The 22381-nt window shown below is 37.1% G+C and overlaps 1 protein-coding gene across 2 annotated transcripts in view; it reads right to left on the bottom strand.

Moving 5' to 3' along the window:
• Positions 1–22381, bottom strand: part of LOC100255459 (alpha,alpha-trehalose-phosphate synthase [UDP-forming] 1) — a 58616-nt gene that overhangs the window by 11023 nt on the left and 25212 nt on the right. For both annotated transcript variants that reach the window (XM_059740101.1, XM_059740100.1), the window contains exons 8-12: positions 16756–16844; positions 16087–16135; positions 11573–11673; positions 5528–5715; positions 4497–4614 (exon numbers count right to left, since the gene is read on the bottom strand). In XM_059740101.1, coding sequence (XP_059596084.1) covers positions 4497–4614; positions 5528–5715; positions 11573–11673; positions 16087–16135; positions 16756–16844 — 545 coding nt within the window. The remainder of the gene's footprint in view (positions 1–4496; positions 4615–5527; positions 5716–11572; positions 11674–16086; positions 16136–16755; positions 16845–22381) is intronic.

Genomic DNA, 22381 nt, shown 5'->3' with positions numbered 1-22381 from the left:
GTAGTGTGAGAAACTAATACAGAAGAATCTGAAATACTATCAGATGGCAAAGTCTGAGTGGACGAGATACGAAGGAGGCGAGCAAACACATCATCCAAGGACGGAACTGATGAACTACCAAGAATTTGATCGCGGACAGGCTCAAGATCCGGACGGATGCCAATAAGAGTAAGGACCATGAAGAACTTATCAAGCTGTGTTTGTTGAGCCCCAACATCAGGAGTAAGAGGCATCACAGTCAAGAACTCCTCCTTAAGAGAGGCAATCTGGCCAATATAAGTAGATAGATCCAAGTCCTGTTGGCTGATATGGACAATAGCAAAAGCCACCTTATAAAGACGCTGGATATCATTCGTGTATAATCCTTTGGCCTGAGTCCAAAATTTAAAACAAGTTTTGTAGGCCCGAAGATGAAGAAGGATCTTGGGATCAACTGATTGCCATAATACACTACATAACTGGGCATCTATCTTTCTCCACTATACGCGCTCAACCTCAGGGATATCTGCTTCCTGTGTAACCAAGTGATCCTCATATCCTTATTCCATAAACCAAAGTTCAACAGAAGCAGACCAAGAAAGATAATTTTCACTGCCAACCAATTTCTCCGAAGTAATCATAGGAGATCCAGATATGAGAGAGGAAAAAATGGAAGTTTTAGTAACCATATCCACTTATCTGGAGAATGAAGTATATTTGGATCGAAGAGAGCCCTAATATGGCTTCAGATGCGGCTGAAGAAGGAAAAACCGAAGAATCGCCCGTGTGAGAGACCAAATGGAAAAGAAAAACAACTGTGGCACCATCGGAAAGGTAGAAGAACACTTCTCAAGGCACGTGCAGGGATTGGGGTTGAGAAAAAATAGCCGGAGGACGCCGGAAAAGCTGTTCGGAGGGCCTGTGGAGGCAAAAGAACCCCAAAAGAGGCACGTGCAGGGCTCGGATGACAGAAACAGGTATGAAGGGTGGCTAGTCGGCGTCAGGCGAGGCTGGAGGAGGAAGGGCGTCGCCAGAAAGTGGCTCACGCGCCCTCACGCGCCGGGGCGTGAGATGCAGTCGCCGGCCGGAAAAACGCGCGTGGCCGGCGTGTGGGTGGTTTTCTGGCTCCGGTGTTTTGGGAAAAATTGGAGATCTCCTCCAGGAGCTCCTTGCGGTGTCGGAAAAAGACGTCGCCGGAAAAGTTCGCCAGAAAAGTCGTCGTCGGTGAATGTTTTCTGACGACGATTCGACCGATCGGAAAGCTTTGGGGTCTGGGGAAGGTGACCGGAATAAAACACGGTCATAGGAAGGTTTCCTGGAATTGATGACACGGGGAAACTGGAAAGAATTAGGTTTTCTCCCTTGGCTCTGATACCATGTTAAGAGAGAGAGAGAAGAAAACCTTGATTCTCATTCATATGGTGTCTACTTACAATTGAGAAAATATATATATATACAAGGCTAGGAGTCCTAACTACCATACATGTGACCTATATTAAAAAAGGAAAGATTGTACATTATAAATTCATTATATTCAACAGTATCTTTGTTTTCTTTTCCTGAAGCGTTTATTAAAAATCCTTATATTTAATATAATTTTATGAAGTGTTTTAATATGTCAGGGTGTTCATAGTGTATTTGCATCATTGTTTTAAAATGTTGTCATGATGTTTGGATATGCATTGGAAATGAGGAATCACGACTTCAGTATTGTGGATATGGTTCATGGTATGGTTACATTACAAGAATGGTATGGAATAACGACAGATAACATCCAAAGGACAGATTGACAACGAAAAGTATCTATGAGAAATTGCAATATTATATTCAAATATATTGTGTATATAGGACCATGGGTCCTTAGGTGAAAATCCCTAAAGCCCTTGAGGAAAACAATCCAATGTGGGTGTATGGGGTTGGTGTTGTCCCTAGGTTTTAGTCCTTAAAAACAAGGGGTTGGGGTTGTATTCCCAAAAGACATGAGATTGGTCCTACCCTTGGGTATGAGTCTCAAAAGACACGGGATATGACTTGTCCTTAAGTATTCCTAAAATAGGCATTATTTATGGTCGAGCATTTTTTGGAGCACTGATTGTACATTGATGGGAATTAGCAACTTATCATATGTAAGAGAATGGATGAGGCAAGGTAGAGATGAAACCATCAATAACAGGCATGCATACTTGACACTATTACATATTTGTTAATGATTATAAAATGTTTATCATGCATGTTATATGTTTAATTCGAGGATTTTTTTAAGGTTATATATAGGATGATCATAAACTTTCCTACTGAGCTGTAAACTCACCCTATCCCTTCCACTTTTAGATGCAGGTTGGAAGACACTCATTGGGGTTAATGCTTGAGTTTTGCATGTGTTGTTGAGTGGATGTGGTCTTGCTCATGTTGAGAGTCTTTTGAGGCTTTTGCCTTTATATCATAAGAAGATTAAATCATTTTGAAGAAATGATGTAACTTATGTTTTTTTTTTTTGTACACTTGTAGTATGGGCTACCCATAAGTGAACTATGGGGTTTTTGTATGTGCAAAGTAATATTGTACAAGTTTTCTTTACATGAAACAAATTATATTTTGTTAATTAAAGGTTTCTAAAGTTTATCACAAGGTATATACTCTTTATATAACAGGTTTCCACATCCTCATTTTACACAAAAATACACCTAAAATTCAGCATTTATTCTTGTCTCCCAAGTTTTGGGAGCACTAATTTTATATTTTGAGTATTACGACTATATTCTTCTTCATTGTGCTAAGGCAAGGATCTTATGGCTGTTGGTGTTCTCTTTATTTGGCATCCCTTGGGTTACTTTTGCCATTGTACAAAACTCCCTTTTAGGGTGGCAAAAGTCCTTTGTGGGAAAAAAAAAGCGTAGGAAGGGTTGGAGAGCAGTCCCTCTATGTATTTTTTGGACTATATGGAAGGAAAGAAATCAACAAGTGTTTAAAGATGAGGAGACGCCAAACCAAAGTCTTAAAAGTTCTTTCCTTAAAAATCTTGCTAATATGGATTTGGGTGTACATTAATGGGAGATCTTTGTCCTTAATTGATTGTGAAGATTGGATGAGCTCTTGTTGAGGTAGGGAATAGTTTTTTGTTTACCCTCCTTTTTGTTATGCTTTTCTTGCTCATTGTATACACCCAGTGTACTTTTGTGCGCTTTTTTGCATTTTTAATACATTCTCATATAAAAATAAAATAAAATTATAGAGCATGCAAGTCAAATTAGACAACATGGACTCATTATTGTGTGATTGGCATCCGTTTAGAATGAAGACTAAAAATCTTCATTTTTAAAGGGACTCCATAAAATGAAAAAAGAAAGAATCTAACAGTAATATAAAGAAACTCTACATGTCAATCATGTAGACTCTCCAACATATAACACTATAACATGCTAAAATATGGAATCAATGGGCATCAGTATTGACAAATTCCCGTTATGCATTAAGCAATAATCTTGGCATATATCAAACTGATAATGGTAATATCACACGATGGGAAATCAATTTGGAACTGTCATCTGGTCACTGAATGAAGATTTTTCAGAGAAAGGACATGAGAGTTAAAATCTTAATGTCCGAATCAAATTTAATATAGGTTCATCCATGCTTCAACATTTTTCTTTCCTTGCCTCCCACAAACTACGTGCAAGATTATTATTAGGACCATCATACTCGCCAACAATCAACAAGCTAATGGTTGTGGACAGTTAACTCACAAGAGATATTATTCCTGAACTGCATTTTCTTCATGTAGTCACAATTACATTCTATTATTGACTTCAAATTGACAAGCCATTATATTTTGAGGGATTTTTCCCTACCTCGTGATTCAGTTTGGTAATGGAGAGAATTAATAGGTTAAGTAGTTCTAGAGAACTCATACTGACCTTGTTTTTCTGCTAACCACCATAATTTTAATGGATTACCTATCACCAAGAGAGGGTTCAAATACCTTTACTAAAAGCAAAGAATCTCCTTAAAAGGACTGAAAAATATGATGTGTTCATGCAGCAGCAAGGTCACTTGCGTCTGTCTTTTTACAGCCTGCAAACAAGCTTCAAGTGTCCATCTGTACACGAACCATCTTTCAATTTAAGCTTTGGAGAAAAGGAAAAAAAAAATCCCTGCGCATTTTGTTCAGTTAGATGGTTTTAACTGTTGGCACTTCTCCCTAAAACAATGTCAATTATAAGATAGAGAAGAAAAAAAAAAAAAAAGTTGTGACTTGAACCATCAACTTGGCATAATTGGATTAACACTAGCAAGCATCAAGAGAACACAAGCTTGTTGAAAAATAAATTATATGTTCAATGTAGATTTGTGGACACATCTTTCATGTACTTCAAAAATTGAAAAATAAAGTTATTCTTCAATGATCAAGAGAGAATTATGAAGTAAGAGTATGAACTAGAAAACTTATGCCATGAAATATTTTGTGAATAACAGCAAGAGCTGAATTTTTTAGTTTTAATAATAAAAAAGAAGCATACCAGTATAAGCAATCGATTATTGGATTGCAGATATCGTTCAATTGCATCTTTTGTTGGAAGTAAAGGTGGAACTTGTCTTGTCCTCAGCTGAGCTTCAAAAATGGTATCATTGAGTTCACTGTAAGGAAGAACACTACAGACTTAGAATGTAGATATGAAAAAACGGTTTTAAAAAGTGTCCAAATTCTAATTGACATGAATTGGAACACATGGAGAAATTTACTCTATGAAGTAAGACAGTAAACTGAGGCCTGCTCAGACATGTGAATCACATTTTCATGTCTACTGTTTGAAACCTATTCCTGACATGGTTTGTAAAGTGATATTACATCAATGAAATCATTTAGGTATCCATATATCCAACTAATTGAATTGTTCAGCCCTAGCGATAGACAATTGAACCATTTCCCAGGTGAATAAATCCTAGGGGCCAATTGCAAACAAAAAAATAATGCTTAAATAATTTTCCTTGTTAAGAAATTTTTTCCCAACCATTCCACCTGTGAGATGAGTCAACTTTCACTAATTCTTTTCTAGCGTAAGGTTACTATCACCAGTTGATCTTTATTTTGTCTCCCACTAAAATAATGTGAGAAAATAAGGGGGATCATTTCTGTCATTATGTATCCCTGTCTAAGAAACCAACCATAGGGAACCAAAAATTTGTTAATGACAACACCCAAATAAACTTTTTTTTTTTTTTCTTTTATCAAGCAGAAGATAGCTAAACATATACAATTTTAGGCTACAGAAATCTGTTGTAGCCATAAAATAGATATATAGTTTTAATTTACAAGGCCATTTCACCATATCTTCAGTGATAGTTTGAAGGAGGTGAATACTGGGTGCCATGTCATTATCAAATAAACAATGTATTGGGAAAATAAATGAAAAAGAACATATGGAGTAATTTCCACCAATATGAACTTGCACAAGAAAATACATGAACTTGGCTCAGAATTCATAATTGTGATGAGGTGAATAGTTTTATATAACAAAAACATGTTACAACACCATAATATGAACCGCACCTTACAAAGGTCAATGCCCATTCTTGAGATGTGTGAGTAGTCACATGCATGAAATTATGCCAGTGTCTTTTTTCTCTTTCGTCAGCTGGCATATTCAAGGCATAGCCAATTGAAGCAGCAACTTCTGTGATATTCCATGGGTTTACCAAGATAGCACCAGCACCAAGAGACTGTGCAGCACCTGCAAACTGAAAAGAAAATTGAAATTTTAAACATAACACTACAACATAATAATGATTACTGTTAAGCATAAATTGCAGACTGCTATCTGACCAGATATTTAAAATTTGTCTCCAAATAATTTTTCTTCTCTTTTAGTGCTAGAAATAACACCTGCATCTAACATAAATTCATGGGACAATGTAATGATCAATACTAGAATCTAAACCAGCAAAGTTGCAAGATCCATCTCTTACAGTGGATAACAAATTATTTTCAACTACATTTTCTATATCGAGGGACACTATAAAAATGTTCCTAAATTTTTTTTCTAGATTAAATCCTGAAGATAATTGGCTGATATAAAAGAGAGTGCATATATTTATTGCAAAGAAATGTCTGTCAATACCTAAGTAGTAATAAGAAAAGCCCAAAATCACGTACAACTGTATCAGGCAAATAATGCAAATCAAAGAGCCAATTGGCAATCAAATGATCAAATGTGCAGTTCCATTGTAGGCAAAAGGCAACCATGAAATTATAAAACCATGGAAACATTGATAAGCAAAGATACATGAAAGAGTAATCAACCTCAAAGAAAGGAAGATATAGGAGAGAGATTCTCCCTTGAAGATAGAAAGATTGGAGAAAAATGGCAAAAAAAAATGGAGTATTCTAAGTTATTGTATCATGAGCTCCTGTTTTGGACACAGCCTGTTTTGGGTGGTGTTTGGCTTCTATATTTAGCAGTAAAAGTAAAAGCAAAAGTAGTTAATGCTATTGTGAGATTAATTTTTATGTTTGGGAACGATTTTATAAAATGCTTTTACCAAAGATAAGAATTTGACATTTTCAAAATTCTTAATCGAGTAAAAATCTGCTTCCTGAATTGTGTTTGAGGAAAAGCATACATCTCCTTGCCTCTCCAAAATATGGATAAATCACGTTAGGAATGTAGGAACCATGTTTGAGAGTTCTACCCAATGTTACTTAAAACCATTTTTTTATAGATAAATAAAAATAGTATTGAAAAGCACCAAAAAGAGGCACACCAAAATACATACAATGTATACAACGACCATAAAAAGGCGTTAAAAAAGGAAAGGGAAAACAAAAAACTACTCCCTCGCACAAAAAAAACTCAACCAATCAATGAAATCAAATAAGGACATCGAACATTCTCCTATAAACATTTGTCTAGGAAAACAAGTTACACAGAAACAAGATTTTCAGTCTTTAATCAGAAAGCTCCTCATTTTAAAACAATCTTTTGTTTCTCTCCTTCCATATTGTCCAAAAAATAGGTATAAATGAGCTGCTCCCTTCACTTTTTTCCACTTCTTTTTGACAAAAGAGTCATGCCAACCTAATAAAGTCTCTCTAAATGAGGAGGGAACCACTAAAGAAACACTGAAAAGAGAGAACAAAAACTATCATAACACCCTCACCTTGCTACAATGCAATAGGATGTGATCAATTGACTCCTCATGAGTGTAACACAAAAAACATTTGTGGCTAACAACCAACCCCTCCATTGTAGCTGATCAAGAACCAGTGTTTTTCCCTAAGTTGCTTCCCAAGAAAAAACACTCACCTTAGGTGGAACCCATGCATTCCACACAATACCTACCGAGAACAACACCGATCTCCCCACCTTAAGGCTAGACTAAAGGGATGTAACAGAAAAAGTTCCACTCTTTGTCTCCAACCAACACACCTGATCTTTTCCTCCATCAACTACCACCTTATCTTGTAGCCTTCTCAAAAAGCACTCCACAATCTCAATCTCTCAATCATTTAGAAGCCTAAAGACGCTAAGAGTCCAAACACCTATTTCATTAGAATGAGACCATAAGTCCACCACCCAAACCTCCTTTGAACTAGGTTAGGCAAATAAGGATGGAAAAAAAAACATTTAAAGGCTCATCGTCACATCACATATCCTTTCAAAACTCTACCATTCTCCCATTGTCCACAAAGAAGGATATCTACAATTAACTACCTTCCACAATTTTCTTATGACCTTTCACAACACAACACCATACCCATCACTTGCTTCCTCAGAATACCACTCCCCTTCAACTTCCCATATTTATCACTAATAATTTGCCTCCAGAAAACCTCCTTATCCATTGAAAAACACCAGTTCCACTTGCATAGGAGGCCTTATTGAGTGAAGAAAGAATCTTAACTCCTATGCCTCCTTTCCTCTTATTTAAACAAACAGTAGCTCACTTCACTAAGGTCCTGTCTCCCTAAAAAAAATCCCTTTAAATTTGTTCTAACATTAAACTCACTATCCTCGGCATCTAGAACAAAGACATAAAGTAGTTTGGCAAGCAAGATAGCATACTTTTGATCAATGTTAGTCTCCCCCCTTTGGAAATATAATGTCTTTTCCACATTGCCAATCTTTTATGGAACCTTTCTTCCACCCCATCCCAAGCTACCAAAGAATTATGAGGGACACGTAAAGGAAGCCCCAGATAAGTGATTGGGAGCATGCCTAATTTGTAGCCTAACTTAAAGGCCAACTCCTCCAAGTTCTCCACCCTTCCAACTTAAATAAGCTCACTTTTGATTAGGTTAATTTTCAAATTGGAAATGGCCTCAAACCACATAAGTAGCCAACTTAAGTAGGTCATTTAGGCAAGAGAGGCCTCACAAAACATCAAAGTATCATCGACAAATAACATATGAGAAACATCCTTACCCTCTCTAGTTTTACCATTCACCTTGAAACCAAACAAAAAACCACCCTCCCTAGCCTTCCTAAGAAGGCAACTGAGGGCCTTCATGGCTAGCACAAACAAGTACAGTGAAAGTGGGTCCCCCTACCTTAAACCCCTAGAGCTCTGAAAAAACCCAAAAAGGGTGCCATTCACAACAACTGAGAATTTTGGTGAAGAAATACACCAACTAATCCAACTTATCCACCTTTGCCCAAATCCCATTTTGTTTAAGACTGCAATCAAAAGGTCCCAATTAACATGGGCATGCACCTTCTCAATAGCAAGTTTACATAGCACCCTGGAATTATTACTTTTCAACATCAAGTCAATTGCTTCATTATCTATAAACACAACATCAAGAATTTACTTATCCTCCACAAAGGCATTTTAAAGTTTGAAGACCACTTTGCTCACCACCTTTTAAAGCCTCTCAGCCAACACCTTGGCTAACAACTTATGAAGGCTACCCACTAAACTTAGAAGCCTAAAATATTTAAGGTCTTCAAGCCTCCTTTTGTTGGCACCAAAACCAAAAACATTGCATTGAGGCTTTTTACGAATTTGCCCTATTTGTGAAAATCCCTAAAGAAACCCATTTATTCCCATTTAGCTAAAAAGCCACTGAGAAACCATCCGACCTCGGAGCTTTGTCCCCATTTAGATCTAACAAGGTGTTGAACACCTCTTCCTCTAAAAAAGGATCATCCAACTTTATTGTGTCTTAACTACTTAAAGTGTTGAAACTCATATCCTTGATATTAGGATGTCATTCCCCTGGTTTCAACAAAAGAATCTAGATAGCTTAGACAATCCTCACCTTCATCTCAACCTCCTCTATTAAATAAACTCTATTCATTTTGATCTTAGCCAATGTATTCCACCTTTTGTATGCATTCATCAACTTAAACGTTGCTTTTAACATTAAAGCAACTCTCAAAATAGGGCTTTAAATCCATTGTTTTTATAGTTCTTACATCACCATAGATTCTTATATGTAGAAACAAGGAGGTCATCTTGATTAGTCCAAAAGGCTTGTTTGGGGCTTTTGATGCTTACTTGCCACTAAAATCATTCCTAGGAGTATTACTACTTATCATCTTACGATGACAAGTAAGAAGGTTGAAACTAGGGATCAATTGATTTGTTTATTTTTTCCATATTTTTGTTATCCAAGTGGATTCTTGTTAGAAAGAAAGGACAATTTGGGTACAATTCTATCGTGTTGCAGGAGACATCCAAGAAATGTCTTGATAAGATAAGTTTCATAAAAGAGAGAAAAAAGAATGCTCAACATTTCAAAGAGTAAAAGCCTTAGACAATTGTTTGTTATAGGCCAGCTAAATGGATGCTACATTTGAGAAAATGGGAGGGGGTCCCAGCTGATGGAGCACCATATAATTGGTCTTCTCTTCCTTAGCTAAAGTCTACCAGTGTTCTATCTAAACCAATCTTAATCAAGTCTATTGAGTCCCTGTGTAATGTAACCTCTTTTGAGGAGCATTTTAATGGCAAGGCTAGAACAACCAAGGATTGATTTTCCAAGTTAGACAACTGCTCAACCTTTTGAATGAACTAATCATCATGTATTGGAGTATTGACATGATAAGCTCGTTCACCCTACATAGGCCTCATTTAGAATAGTTTCCTATTTTTTACTTCAGTTGGATGCTAAAGTTGAAGCCAAAGTCATTGTTTCTAAAGGGTGATATTGATTTATAAAAGTTTTAGTGAAGATGAAAACCTTTTTGCTTAGACTAAAATAGAGCTTCTACAAGAAGCAACATTTTTTGTTAGGTTCCATATTTAGCTCTTTTTAAATTCATATACTCTTTCAACAACATTTGCCAAACAAACATAAAAGCTTTTTTTGAGTTTAAAAAAGAGCTTTTCGCTTCTTAGAAATCGATCCAAACATGACCTTAGTCTTATCTAGGTAAAGAATACACTCTCTTGCTGGTGGGTAAGGTATTGGAAATCAAAACTTCCAAAACTCGGCCCTGCCATTTTTTCACCTTTTGTTTGCTTTTGACAGCATGTTCTTTTTTAAGGCATCCTTCCCAGCTGTCCGGAAAATGTAAAAACCTTTTAGTTCTTTCAATGTTTGGGAAGGAATGTAATTTTTGTCTCATTTTAGTATTGTTATCAGAAGATTCACGTTCATTCTTTTATTGTCATCAGAAGAATCAAAAGAATCAGAACCACTTGGGAATCTTCAGCAACTCCACTCTCAACATACAAACTTCCCACCATCCTTTCTTTTTTTATAACCTGTTGCATTGATACTACACCAACTTTCTTTTGGGGTATGTAATTCCATATTCCTTGTTTAATGTCTAAACCTAGTAGAGGTAGAGTTGATGGAATAAGACCTTAACACTCTTCCTCAAGTGTAACAAAGGATGAGAAGGGAATCACCAAATTCAACTACCCGTCTAAGAGAAAATAGATAAAATGTTGTCAAAGTTTGAATGCATAAAACAGTCTAAAGAAGCTATTAGTATTGCTCTTAGAAAGAGCATTTCTCATGATTTATGAGATCAAGCAGTGAGGAAAACTCAGCCATCATGAGTTCAAGAATTGAGTTTTATTGTAGAGAACTCAAACTCAAATCCTTCTTAAATCAGTATTTGCTTGACAGTTAAAATACATGTATACTTAATGGCTTGCTTAATGCTTCCTTTTGGTTTATTCAACAAATATGCACAGAGAACCTGGGCATAGGTGTATTTGGGTAAACCAATATTTTTCTTGAATTCTAAACCTATAATCATCGTCTTGATGAAGAAATTTCCCTGCTTTCTATATTAAGATGATGGGTTATCTCATCTTGCTAAATATGCCAAATATCTTTGCACAAAGACACCTGAGAATTGTAGCAACAGAAGTAAAATGGGCGTGCTTCATGAACCCTGTACAGGATGAAGTACACAACTTGAGAACCAGCCCGTTATCCTTTGAGCATTCATGGGCTATTGTGAAGTTATTTTTCTTCACCCCAATGATAGTCTAGCCAAAATATTTCTCCTATGCTTCAGTTGGTGGTCAAAACATCTTTGGTTAAAGTATTTGCATTTCAACAATAATTAGAGTTTGCATCATCTAACAAAAAAATAAATCAATTATATACTCAAGCGAAATGGTAAGCTTCAATTACCTCACTTAGAATGAGAACCCCTTTCTTTGAAGCTTGGCAGGCCACAAACTCATAGCTAACAAGATTCATTCCATCCCTTAAAGATGTAACAAGTGCTACATCTAGACAAGAAAAGTAGAAAAAATAATTCACATGAACAAAAGATAGAAAAGAATTGTGATCATGAGAATAGACATCCTAAAACAAACAACCTCTCATACAAGAATCATGTAAATACGACAGGAAATCTTCCTATATATATATATATATAATTTAATAGGCACATGAAAATTAATTTTATAAATAAGAGGAGTAAAGACATGAAGGATGAAGCTAAGGCACACTTAAGTACATAAGGAGTATGCAAAAAGTGCCAAGAAAAAAAAAAAGAAGAGACAAAAGAAGTGTAGAACACCTTCCCCCATCTAATTGTCACCTAAAAAAATCAATGAAATTCACTATAGAAATAGAAGACCCATCTAATTGCCAATAGAGAACAAAATTTCCCTTTAAGTCACCTCGACTGATCAACCATTTTTTTCTCAAGTTTTAACTCAAAACAAGGAGATACTCCAGTTGTACAAACTCCTTAACATTTTGAAAAACCTTTATGAAAATATTCTTGACTAATTCAAGCTTAGGTTTTTCCTCAAATTGATTTTCATCGAATTCTAAAAATATAAAGCCAATAAAGTAACTTAAGGATGAAATAAGGTGCTTTCAAAAAAGATGCAATGCAATAAGAGCCTAGTACACCAACAACTTTACAAAGAGATTCCAGAAAATAAGATCTTTATGAACCTTCTCTTTGGATTCTTCTCCTTCTTGATTTCCTTTTGGTTTGATATATTTTTGTGATTAGCACCTAGGAATTCTTCTTACCTAATCCCAACACCAACAACTTTACAAAGAGATTCCAGAAAATAAGATCTTTATGAACCTTCTCTTTGGATTCTTCTCCTTCTTCTTGATTTCCTTTTGGTTTGATATATTTTTGTGATTAACACCTAGGAATTCTTCTTACCTAATCCCACTTGAAATAAAACCATTAGGTTTAAATCTTATTTTATAATCATAAAAACCCAGATTAACTAGACCTTGATCTAACATAAAGCCTTCCAAGAAATTACCATAAAAGAAGATTTAAGCAGTTGTTCTCAAATTTCCATGCTATCAAAAAGCCCTTTTGTTTCTCTCTTGCCAAATGGTCAAAAAAGGAATAAAAAGGCAGCCAACCAAGCTTTCTTCTGCCTCTTTCTTACATAAGACTCATTCCAACTTAGTAATATCAGTTTGATTGAGGAGTGCACTACCTATTTCAATCCAAACAATAAGAAAACCAACAGCCATAGGAATCTTGTTGTAGCGTAATGGAGAAACATGTGATTGATGGGTTCTTCTTTCCCTTTACATATATAGCATCTATTCATTTGACACGTCCTATTCTTTTCAACTAATCCAAAGTCAATATCTTTTCCCATGTTGCTCCCCATGTAAAAAAGCTCACTCTTGCCAGATCCAAGAGTTCTAAACAATTTCAATGAGGAAAACCTCTAAACCACTAGGCGCTAACAGAGAATAGTAATCTTTAACTTAGAATTTTCCACTCCTTGACTTTGACTAAACCATTCTATCCTCTAGTCCTTACTGCTTGCTTTTGAAGATTTCCCAAGAAAGCCTCCACCACTTCTAACTCCCAATCATGGAACTATCTAAAGAAAGAAAGAGGGACTGACTCCCATGACCACCCACCCAATCTTGCTCCCATATATTAGATACCCATGACTCCTTTGATCTGGCTATGAAAAATAAAGCAGGAAAAGAATCTTTCAATCATACTTCACCACACCACTTATCTAACCAAAATTTAACTCTCCTCCCATTCTCAACAATGAAGCACACTTTGCTTTTAAAAACCTCCCATTGTCTCCTAATAGCCTTCCAAAAACAGATCTCATGCCCCTTTCTTAGCATCCTAGTACACCAACCTCCCATTTCCTCCCCAAACTTCTCAACAATCACCCGCTTCCATATAGACTCACTTTTCAAGGAAAATCTCTAGCTCCACTTGCTCAACGAAGGATCATTGAGACCATTAGCTTCTTGATGCCAAGCCCTCCTCTTTTCTCAACCATGCATACAATAGACCAGTTGACCAGATGAGGTTTTCGCTCTACAGCTCTACCACCCTATAGGAAATCCCTTTGAATCCTCACATCTTAAGCTCACCCTTCTATGCATCACAAGTAATGACATGCAATAAACTGACAGGCTAGACAACATACTTCTAATAAGAATACACAACAGCATGCATATCAAGATGCATTAAATAATCACACAAGTTAAATGGCATGCATATCAATATGCATTAAATAATCACACAAGTTTAGGCCATTGAACCAATTTTTTTTGTGGGCAAAATAAATTTATAGAAAGCATCAAAGAAACAAGACACCAAAGTATATAAGATGTACAATGGACACCAAAAGGCTTTGCCAAAAAAGAGAAAACACAAAAAACAACTTTGTACTTGATAAAATCGTAACCAATTTACAAAAGCAATTAAGGCATTGAGCCTTCTTCTATAAACAACCTAACCCACAAGAAAAGGTTACTTAGAAACGTGCCTTTCAACATCTGATTAGATTGCTCCTCATTTTCAAACAATTTTCAATTCCTTTCCTTCCTCATTATCCAAAAAAATGCACAAAAAAAGCGACTCTCCATATATTTGTTGCCTTTTCTTGTCACAAAAGAACCATTGTCAACTTAAAAGAACATCTTTGACCATGGAAAGTAGCACCTAAGGTACACTAAACAAAGAGAAGAGCAATTGTCAAAAAACCTTTGTTTTGGCATAATGAAGGAGAATGTGATCAATAGATTCATCTTCATCTTTATAGAAGGAAGCATCCATTCACCAATGACCACTCTCTATTCGAAGATTGATCTATAGTTAATATCTTTCCCCAACTAACTTCCAAAGAAAAAAAAAATCTGGCTTTGGACAAAAGCCATGAATTTCAAATTATGGCAATTGGAAAAGGAATTGAACTACTTGGCTCTATGACATAATAGAAAGAACTGATAGAAAAAACTTCATTCCTCCTATCTATCCAAGCCACCCTATCCCCCTCTTCTCTATTCATTGACTTTTCTTGTTATCTTACAAAAAAAAAAAAACACCAAGGATTCCAATGACACCTCACATCAGTCTTGCCTCATAAATGTGACACCCAAGTCCCTTTTAATGAGGTTAAGGCATACAATGAGGAGAAGAACACACACAAAGAATTCCCTACTTTTGAAATTGTCTCATCCCTTCCCGATAGCTTTCCATAACCCAACCCCTATCCATCTCTCACTTCACAAGAATACCAACCCCTTCTTCCTCCCTAACCTTCTTATCTAGAACCTGTATCCAAAGTGGTTCTCCTTCAGATGCATATCTCCTTCAGAGAGCTTAACAGGTGATCCTATTTAAGCAAAAAAGGCACTAATGCCTGGGCCTCCCTAACTCTTATAAATGCAAGCAATCGACCATTTCACTAAACTTCACTTTTTCTCCAAAGCTTTGCCTCCCTAGAGTAAGTCATGTTGAATCTTCTTAAGTCTCAATCTGATCTTCCTAAGAACACTAAACAAGGAAATAAAATAGATGAGCAAGCTGGATGAGGTGCCTCAATTGAGCCACTATTTTCTTCCCAAATGTGTAGAACTAACTGTGTGCAGTGCATTTCTTTTAAGAGGCCTGTGATAAACTTACCTTCATCAGTTTTTGATAATTATATTGAATTGATGATTAAGAATTAGTATCTATTGGGGCTTTTTCTACACAAGAGCACAATATTCATTTCTTAACAACCAAATGATGTAAAAGTTGATTTAATATCAGCAAAGACGTCTTTTCAATTAAAATATAATAAAAAAAATTAGTTATGATGGATACAAAAAATATATAAAAATCCAAGTGATTTCAGCACAAAACCTTATTTTATGGTTTGTATAACATGGTTTTGCCTCTTTCTGCACTAACCCCTACTCAATGCATATCGCATCTATTGAGTAGAAAGGAGTTCAAAATCCCATATTATCAATCCCACTGATTCAAGAAAGACAAGACCATATTATCCCTACAACTACAGATAGGCTTTCTACAAGATGTTATCTCTGCCAGGAAAAAAAATCTTGGTGGGTGCATTTAAGGTTACACAGAGCAGGATACAAATTGACAGCATTTCAGATATGGATTCCCATCACCCCTTTCTTGAGTTAATTCCCTAAAAAAAAAATCAATAGAAACAAACTATTGGATCCAATACTGCAGATACTTCTACCAGTGCCAAAATAAAAATGATTGTATAATTGGTTAAAATTTTATTTGTTTCTTTAACTACTCCAATATATCTTACATCTTATTTTTGGGGGACAAGACCTCTACTACCTTTTTTCTATAAATCAGTACTATCCAGACAATTATAGGGAAACAAGACAGTAATATTAATCATTTGAGAGTAACAGGCAAAAAGAAGTACCAGTGACAGCATAAAGTGCACATAATGCATGGAAGTCAAGAGATCGATCCTGTAAATACATAAGAAAATGCTTTAGAAATCAACATGATTATTCAACAAAAACAGTTGTAAAAAAATAATCATGTTAACAACAACAACTATAATAATAATAACAAAAAATCATGAGTTGGAGACTGATTTATCTATATGCACAAAAGACAAAATAAAGCACACATTACCATCACCTTGGTGCAGTTTCTATAAGTTTTAGCTTCTAAATTCTTGTACAAAACCAAAGGTTATCAAGCCATTCATTCTTTCATTTGCTTCCAGAGCTTCTTAGCATACATGTTGGATTTAACTTCACAAAGATGAAAAATCATTAGGGGACCTCAATTATGATTTGAAGGGTTCACTTCTCACAAACTCCAAATGGACTGAAGTGTATATCTTAAACCATCAAAAATACAAATCTTTGAGGTCCACTTTCCAACCACCCATTAAATATATTTTCTATCACAGACATTGGACCCATGAATTAAGGGAATTTTAGAGAAAAAGAAAAGGACAAATGCAGAATGTTTAAGTTGTACTCTAATAACTCATGTTTCATCAAGAATAGCAATTCAACTCCATGATCATTGAGTAATTGAATTGGTAGAAATTCAAGTTGTTAAGCTAAAGACCAACCAAATGATGTATTGGAACGGTAGTGAGAGTTCCAAATCGCCCATTGATACGACCAACAATTTCATGAACCTGGCTTGTGAGCTTTTGGTCTGCCAAAGCAAAGAAAAAATTAAATCAATGGAGTCTACAAAATGATAATCTATATATATATATTGATAACCAAGGAACCTTCCATGATCGAGACCTTTAGACTCTCCATTGGGACCTAAACCTTGGGGTGCTGATTGCAGCTGCCACAACCAGCACCAAACAATATTTTTAGAAATAAATAAATGAATCCTAACATCCTGGTCAATAGAGCAAGGACTTCTTAAATAATAGTTTACTTTCAAAGCAAAGAACTTTGTAATCACCATCATATGAACTAACTTATGTTATGGATTTGCAACATATTTCATAACATAAGGAAAGAAAAGAAAAAATTAGATAAATTCATATGCAAATAGAATTCCCTCAGATATATTCATATGACTCCAATTTATAGTTGGAAAGATCTGCCTTGGAGCAACTCGTCCATCAAGTCAAGAAGTTTTGACTTTTGCTAAGTTATAAGGGTTAGCACTTCGATATAGTTGGCAAGTTATAAGGGTAAGTAGATAGCAGCACTTTGATATGGTTGGCAGAAGGTAACAAGTTCACTGTGTAGACAGTTAGCTAAGTATTCAAAGCAAAAAATTTATTATGGTGTGTTAGACACCTATGTTACATGGGTTCAAGTAGGGTGTGAGGTGTGGATACATGTCTAGGTGTCAGATCCTTTGCATCCCAAAATCTTAGAATACCAGGATTCAACTGAAAAGGATCTCAACTATAGGTGTGGGTACTTGGTTACGACATTTATGAAAAACAAACTAATACTAAACATAAACTCAATAAGATAAGTATATATTATCTATGATACTACATGGTTAATTATAGTTAGAAAAATATCTCTTATATCTTTTCTATTTTAATAAGATGCTAATTATTATTTTACTATGATGCTACTACTAATCTTATATATGAAAAACTTATTTATTATAGGTCTTTTATCTTATAGGATGTTGAGAAAAAATTTTAAGAGAATATTATACCACATTATTAGTAAATTTTGACTAGTTTAAGATTTTAAAAATTTATATTGATTTTACAATAAAAATCTTCTAATAAGCTATATGTTTTTTTTTTTTTGATAAGTAAATAAGATATGCATTAGAAAAGGCTAAACGCCACAAAGCATACAGGGAGTATATAAGACGGCTACAACCTCAAAAAGAAGAAAAGGACCAAAAGAACTACCTCCCCTTAAGTGGAAGCTATCCACTCCAAAAATCCTATAAGGGAGAGAGACTCCTCACTTAAATACACTTTGGCCCAGTTCCATAAGTTACAGACAAAAGAATTCTTTAATTTTTGAATATTCAACACACCCCCCCTAAAGGCTAACCTATTCCTCTCCTTCCAAACCGTCCAAAAAATACACAACGGAATGGATTTCTAAATATTCTTCCTTTTTTTCCCTACAAATGGACCCCTCCAGGAGGTTAAAGCCTCCTTAACAGTTTCTGGGAGGACCCATTTAACATCTATTAACCCAAAAATAATATCCTATAGAGCTCTAGTCACTATACAGTGTAAAAGAATATGATTTACATTCTCTTCTTCACAACCACACAAAAAGCACCAATTTGGGAGTTGCACCCCTCTTATCTGGAGTCTGTCCAGAGTGAGCACCTTCCCCCACGTAGCCTCCCAAGCAAAAAAGCAAACTTTAGTTGGCACCCTATCCACCCATATGCTCCTTGAGGGAAAGACTGTGGCATTAGGCTTGTCCAGCAACCTGTAAGCTTCCTTGACCTTGAAAAGACCATTTCTTCCTTGCCTCCACATAACTGAATCATCCTCTAGGAAAGGCCTATGACCCCTCAAGGTATGGAGCAGATCCCCAACCATATCCAACTCCCAATCATTGAAGTCCCTCACAAAAACAAGGTTCCAATCTCCTTGGCCCGAATCTTGGTCCCACATCTCCTCAATCGTAGCGTCCCTATGCGCGGCGAGGACAAAAAGATGATTGAAGCAATGGGACAACGGTGTGTCAGTGCACCAACTATCTTTCCAAAATTTAATTTTGGAACCCTTCCCAACTAGAAAAGCCAAATTTTCCCAGCACCATTCAGATTCTTTCAGAATCTCCTTCCAGACCCCTACTCCAGCCGCCCCACTAGCCTTCTTTGACCTCCATCCATGATCCTCTTGCCCATACTTCGTAGTGATCACTTGTTTCCAAAGGTTATCCTTTTCACAAGCAAACCTCCAAATCCACTTGCCGAGCAAGGCTCTATTCAGAATGGCTATTTTCCTTAAGCCTAGCCCTCCCTTGTGTTTTTCTGTACAGACCACATCCCATTTAATTAGATGAACTTTCCCCTCCAAGTTTCCTCCCCCCCATAGGAAATCTCTTTGGGTTTTCTCCACTCTTTTAGCAACGGACTTGGGCATTCGGAAGATAGACATTTGGTATATTGGCATGCTAGCCAAGGTGCTTTTTATAAGAGTGATCCTCCCCCCTTTGGAAATGTATTGTCTTTTCCAAAGCGCAAGTCTCCTCCTGACCCTCTCTTCCATTCCATCCCACATAGAAGTAGCCCTATTGGGGACCCCTAAGGGGAGTCCCAAGTAGTGAGAGGGCAAGGACCCCACCCTGCACCCTAGCTCAGCTGCCAGCTCAAGAATCTCCTCCACTTCTCCAACTGGAATGATTTCGCTTTTGGCTAAATTAATTAGATGAGAAACTTGCTCCTTACTTGCCTCACAGAACACGATTGTGTCATCAGCAAAAAATAGGTGGGAGATATTCAAGGAAGTTCTACTACCACCCCGAATGGTGCATCCTGATAAATATCCCCCCTCCACCGCTCTCTTGATGAGGACGTCCAGAACTTCCATTCCCATAACAAAGAGATAAGGGGATAGAGAATTCCCTTGACGAAGCCCTCTAGTGCTAGGGAAAAACCCAGCTGACACTCCATTAACAAGAACTGAGAATTTAGCAGAAGACACGCAGCTCCACATCCATCCCACCCACTTAGTCCCAAAGCCCATTTTTTGAAGGACCTTCATTAAGAAATTACAATTGATGCTATCATAAGCTTTTTCTATATCCAATTTGCAAATAAGGCCCTTCTCTTTTCTCTTCTGCCACGAATCTATCACCTCATTAGCAATTAAGGACGCATCCAAAATTTGTCTTCCCATTACAAAGGCATTCTGAGCAATAGAGACCACCTTACCAATCACTTTTTTGAGCCTATTAGCTAAGACTTTAGCCAAAAGTTTATAGAGCCCCCCCAAAAGGCTGATAGGTCTAAAGTCTCCAAGGTCCTCAGCCCCGTTTTTCTTAGGGATCAACACCAGAAAAGTATTGTTGAGATTCCTAACAAAAGAATTATGCTCATGAAATTCTTTAAACATCTCCATGATCTCCTCTTTAGTAAAATCCCATGCGTTTTGCCAGAAGGCTACAGTAAAACCATCCGGACCAGGGGCTTTATCCCCACTCATCTCCATCAACGCCGAATAAATCTCAATCTCTGCAAATGGGATCTCCAGACTCTCCGTTTCTTGCCAGCTGATGCAATCCATCTGAATTCTACCAATATTCGCCTTCCAATCCATATCTTCAGTAAGCATCTGCTGAAACGACTTCACAACTTCTTCCCTCACCTCCTGCTCCTCTACTAGCCATTCCCCATTAACCTTAATTCTATCCAAAGCGTTGTTTCTTCGATGAGCACTTGCCATTCTATGAAAGAACCCCGTGTTTCTATCCTCCTCTCTTAACCAAATCTCCCTTGAGTGCTATCTCCAATGGGCTTCCTCCAACAGGACCCATTTTTTAAAGGAATCTTTTGCTTCTTTTTTTAATTCAGCTTCCTCCACAGTCAAGTTTCTCTCACTTTCCACCCAATCCCAAAGGTCTACTTGTTGTAAGGCTGAAGCTTTATTAACTTCCAGCCTCCCAAAAACCTCTTTGTTCCAAACTTTCAGCTTCTTTTTAATTTCCTTCATTTTAACAGCCAATCTATAGCTAGCGCTGCCCCTGATTTCAATTCCTTGCCACCAGGTTCTAACAATGCCTTTGAACCCCTCAACCTTAAGCCACATGTTTTCGAATCTAAACGGAGTTGGACCTCTTCTTATTCCACCCCCCTCTAACACGATTGGGAAATGATCAGAAATTGGCCGAGACAACCTGCTCTGAATGACTCCACTAAACTGATCTAACCAGCTAGGGGAAACTAAAAATTTGTCTAGTCTCGCCCACGCCTGATTATTAAGGCCCCCATTCCAGGTGAACTTTTCCCCCTGAAGAGGCAGATCCACTAGCTCAAGGTCATCCACAGTCTCTGCAAATCTCCTCATGGCTGAGCTGATTCTTCTTTGGCTGCTCCTTTCTTGTTGAAACAGAGTGATATTGAAATCCCCACCAAGACACCAGGGGTCGTCCCAAAGGCCTCTTATCGCCCCAAATTCTTCCCACATACCCTCCCTTTCCACTTTGGTAAATGGACCATACACTCCCGTAAACACCCAATAAGCCCCATTTTCTATAGTCTTGAATCTACAAGACAATGTGAAATGACCCTCCTCCCAGTCCAAAATATCCAAGACCCTCTTATCCAAGCAGATCAGAATACCACCCGCAGCCCCCTCCGCATTTAAGGCTCTCCAATCTATAAATCTCCCCATGCCTAGACTTCTCACAATACCCTCCGACATCTCCTGAATTTTGGTTTCCTGAATACACATTAGGTCCACCCTCTGATTCCTTATATAGTTCTTAATAATTTTCCTCTTAGAGCTGTCATTTGCTCCCCTCACATTCCAACTTATAATCTTCAGCTTCATTGGGCAACTATCAACTGATTCCCTTTGCCCTGTGAAGGACCTTTCTGCTTGCTCCCCCCCTCATAATTGACAGAACATTCCAACCTCTTTAATTCCCTTTCAAACTTGGACTTCTCCAAGAGTTCTTTGATGTGAATCTTTTCCCGCCTCTTTCTGATTTTAATCAGAAAATTCAATATCTCCTTTTCCAACCCCTCCGTGGAAAATCCCAAAAATTGGCTAAATTTTGCTAAACTATATTCCTCCCATATTTCCTCTTTCTCCTTTTCGGTATCTTGAGATCCAGAGGCACCAGTATTCCCCTTCTCGCCCCTAACCTTGTCTCTGTTTTTGTTGGCCTCTCCCAACTTCCAGGACCCATTCTCATTCTCAACATTCCCCTTATAAACTGTTAACCATGTTGACTTGTCCCCCCATAATTCCTCCTCTATTCCCCCTGGACGATCGAAAGACTCCCCCTCCAGAGCCAGATCAGAATTAAAAGAAAGAAGAAGAGGTATCCCCATAACCCTTTTTTCATACCTCTAAGCTTCCTCTTCAAGCGCTCGGTCCGTCATTGAGAAGCCAGCATCCCTCTGTTCCCTTCTAAGCTCCTCTGGCACCCAGATCATCAAAGGCTCCTCTGAAATGGATCCTTTTCTGGAGATGAAACGGCCCAAAAATCTAGCCTTCTCTTGGGGAGCAGTTGGGCCAGCCCTTTCCAAGCCTTCCACCTCAACTAAAGTATGGCAGCCCA

The sequence above is a fragment of the Vitis vinifera genome, chromosome 10 (genome assembly GCF_030704535.1).
Source record: "Vitis vinifera cultivar Pinot Noir 40024 chromosome 10, ASM3070453v1".
Lineage (NCBI taxonomy): Eukaryota > Viridiplantae > Streptophyta > Magnoliopsida > Vitales > Vitaceae > Vitis > Vitis vinifera.
Note: the sequence above shows the minus strand (reverse complement) of the source record. Positions and strands in the feature narration are given on the sequence as shown.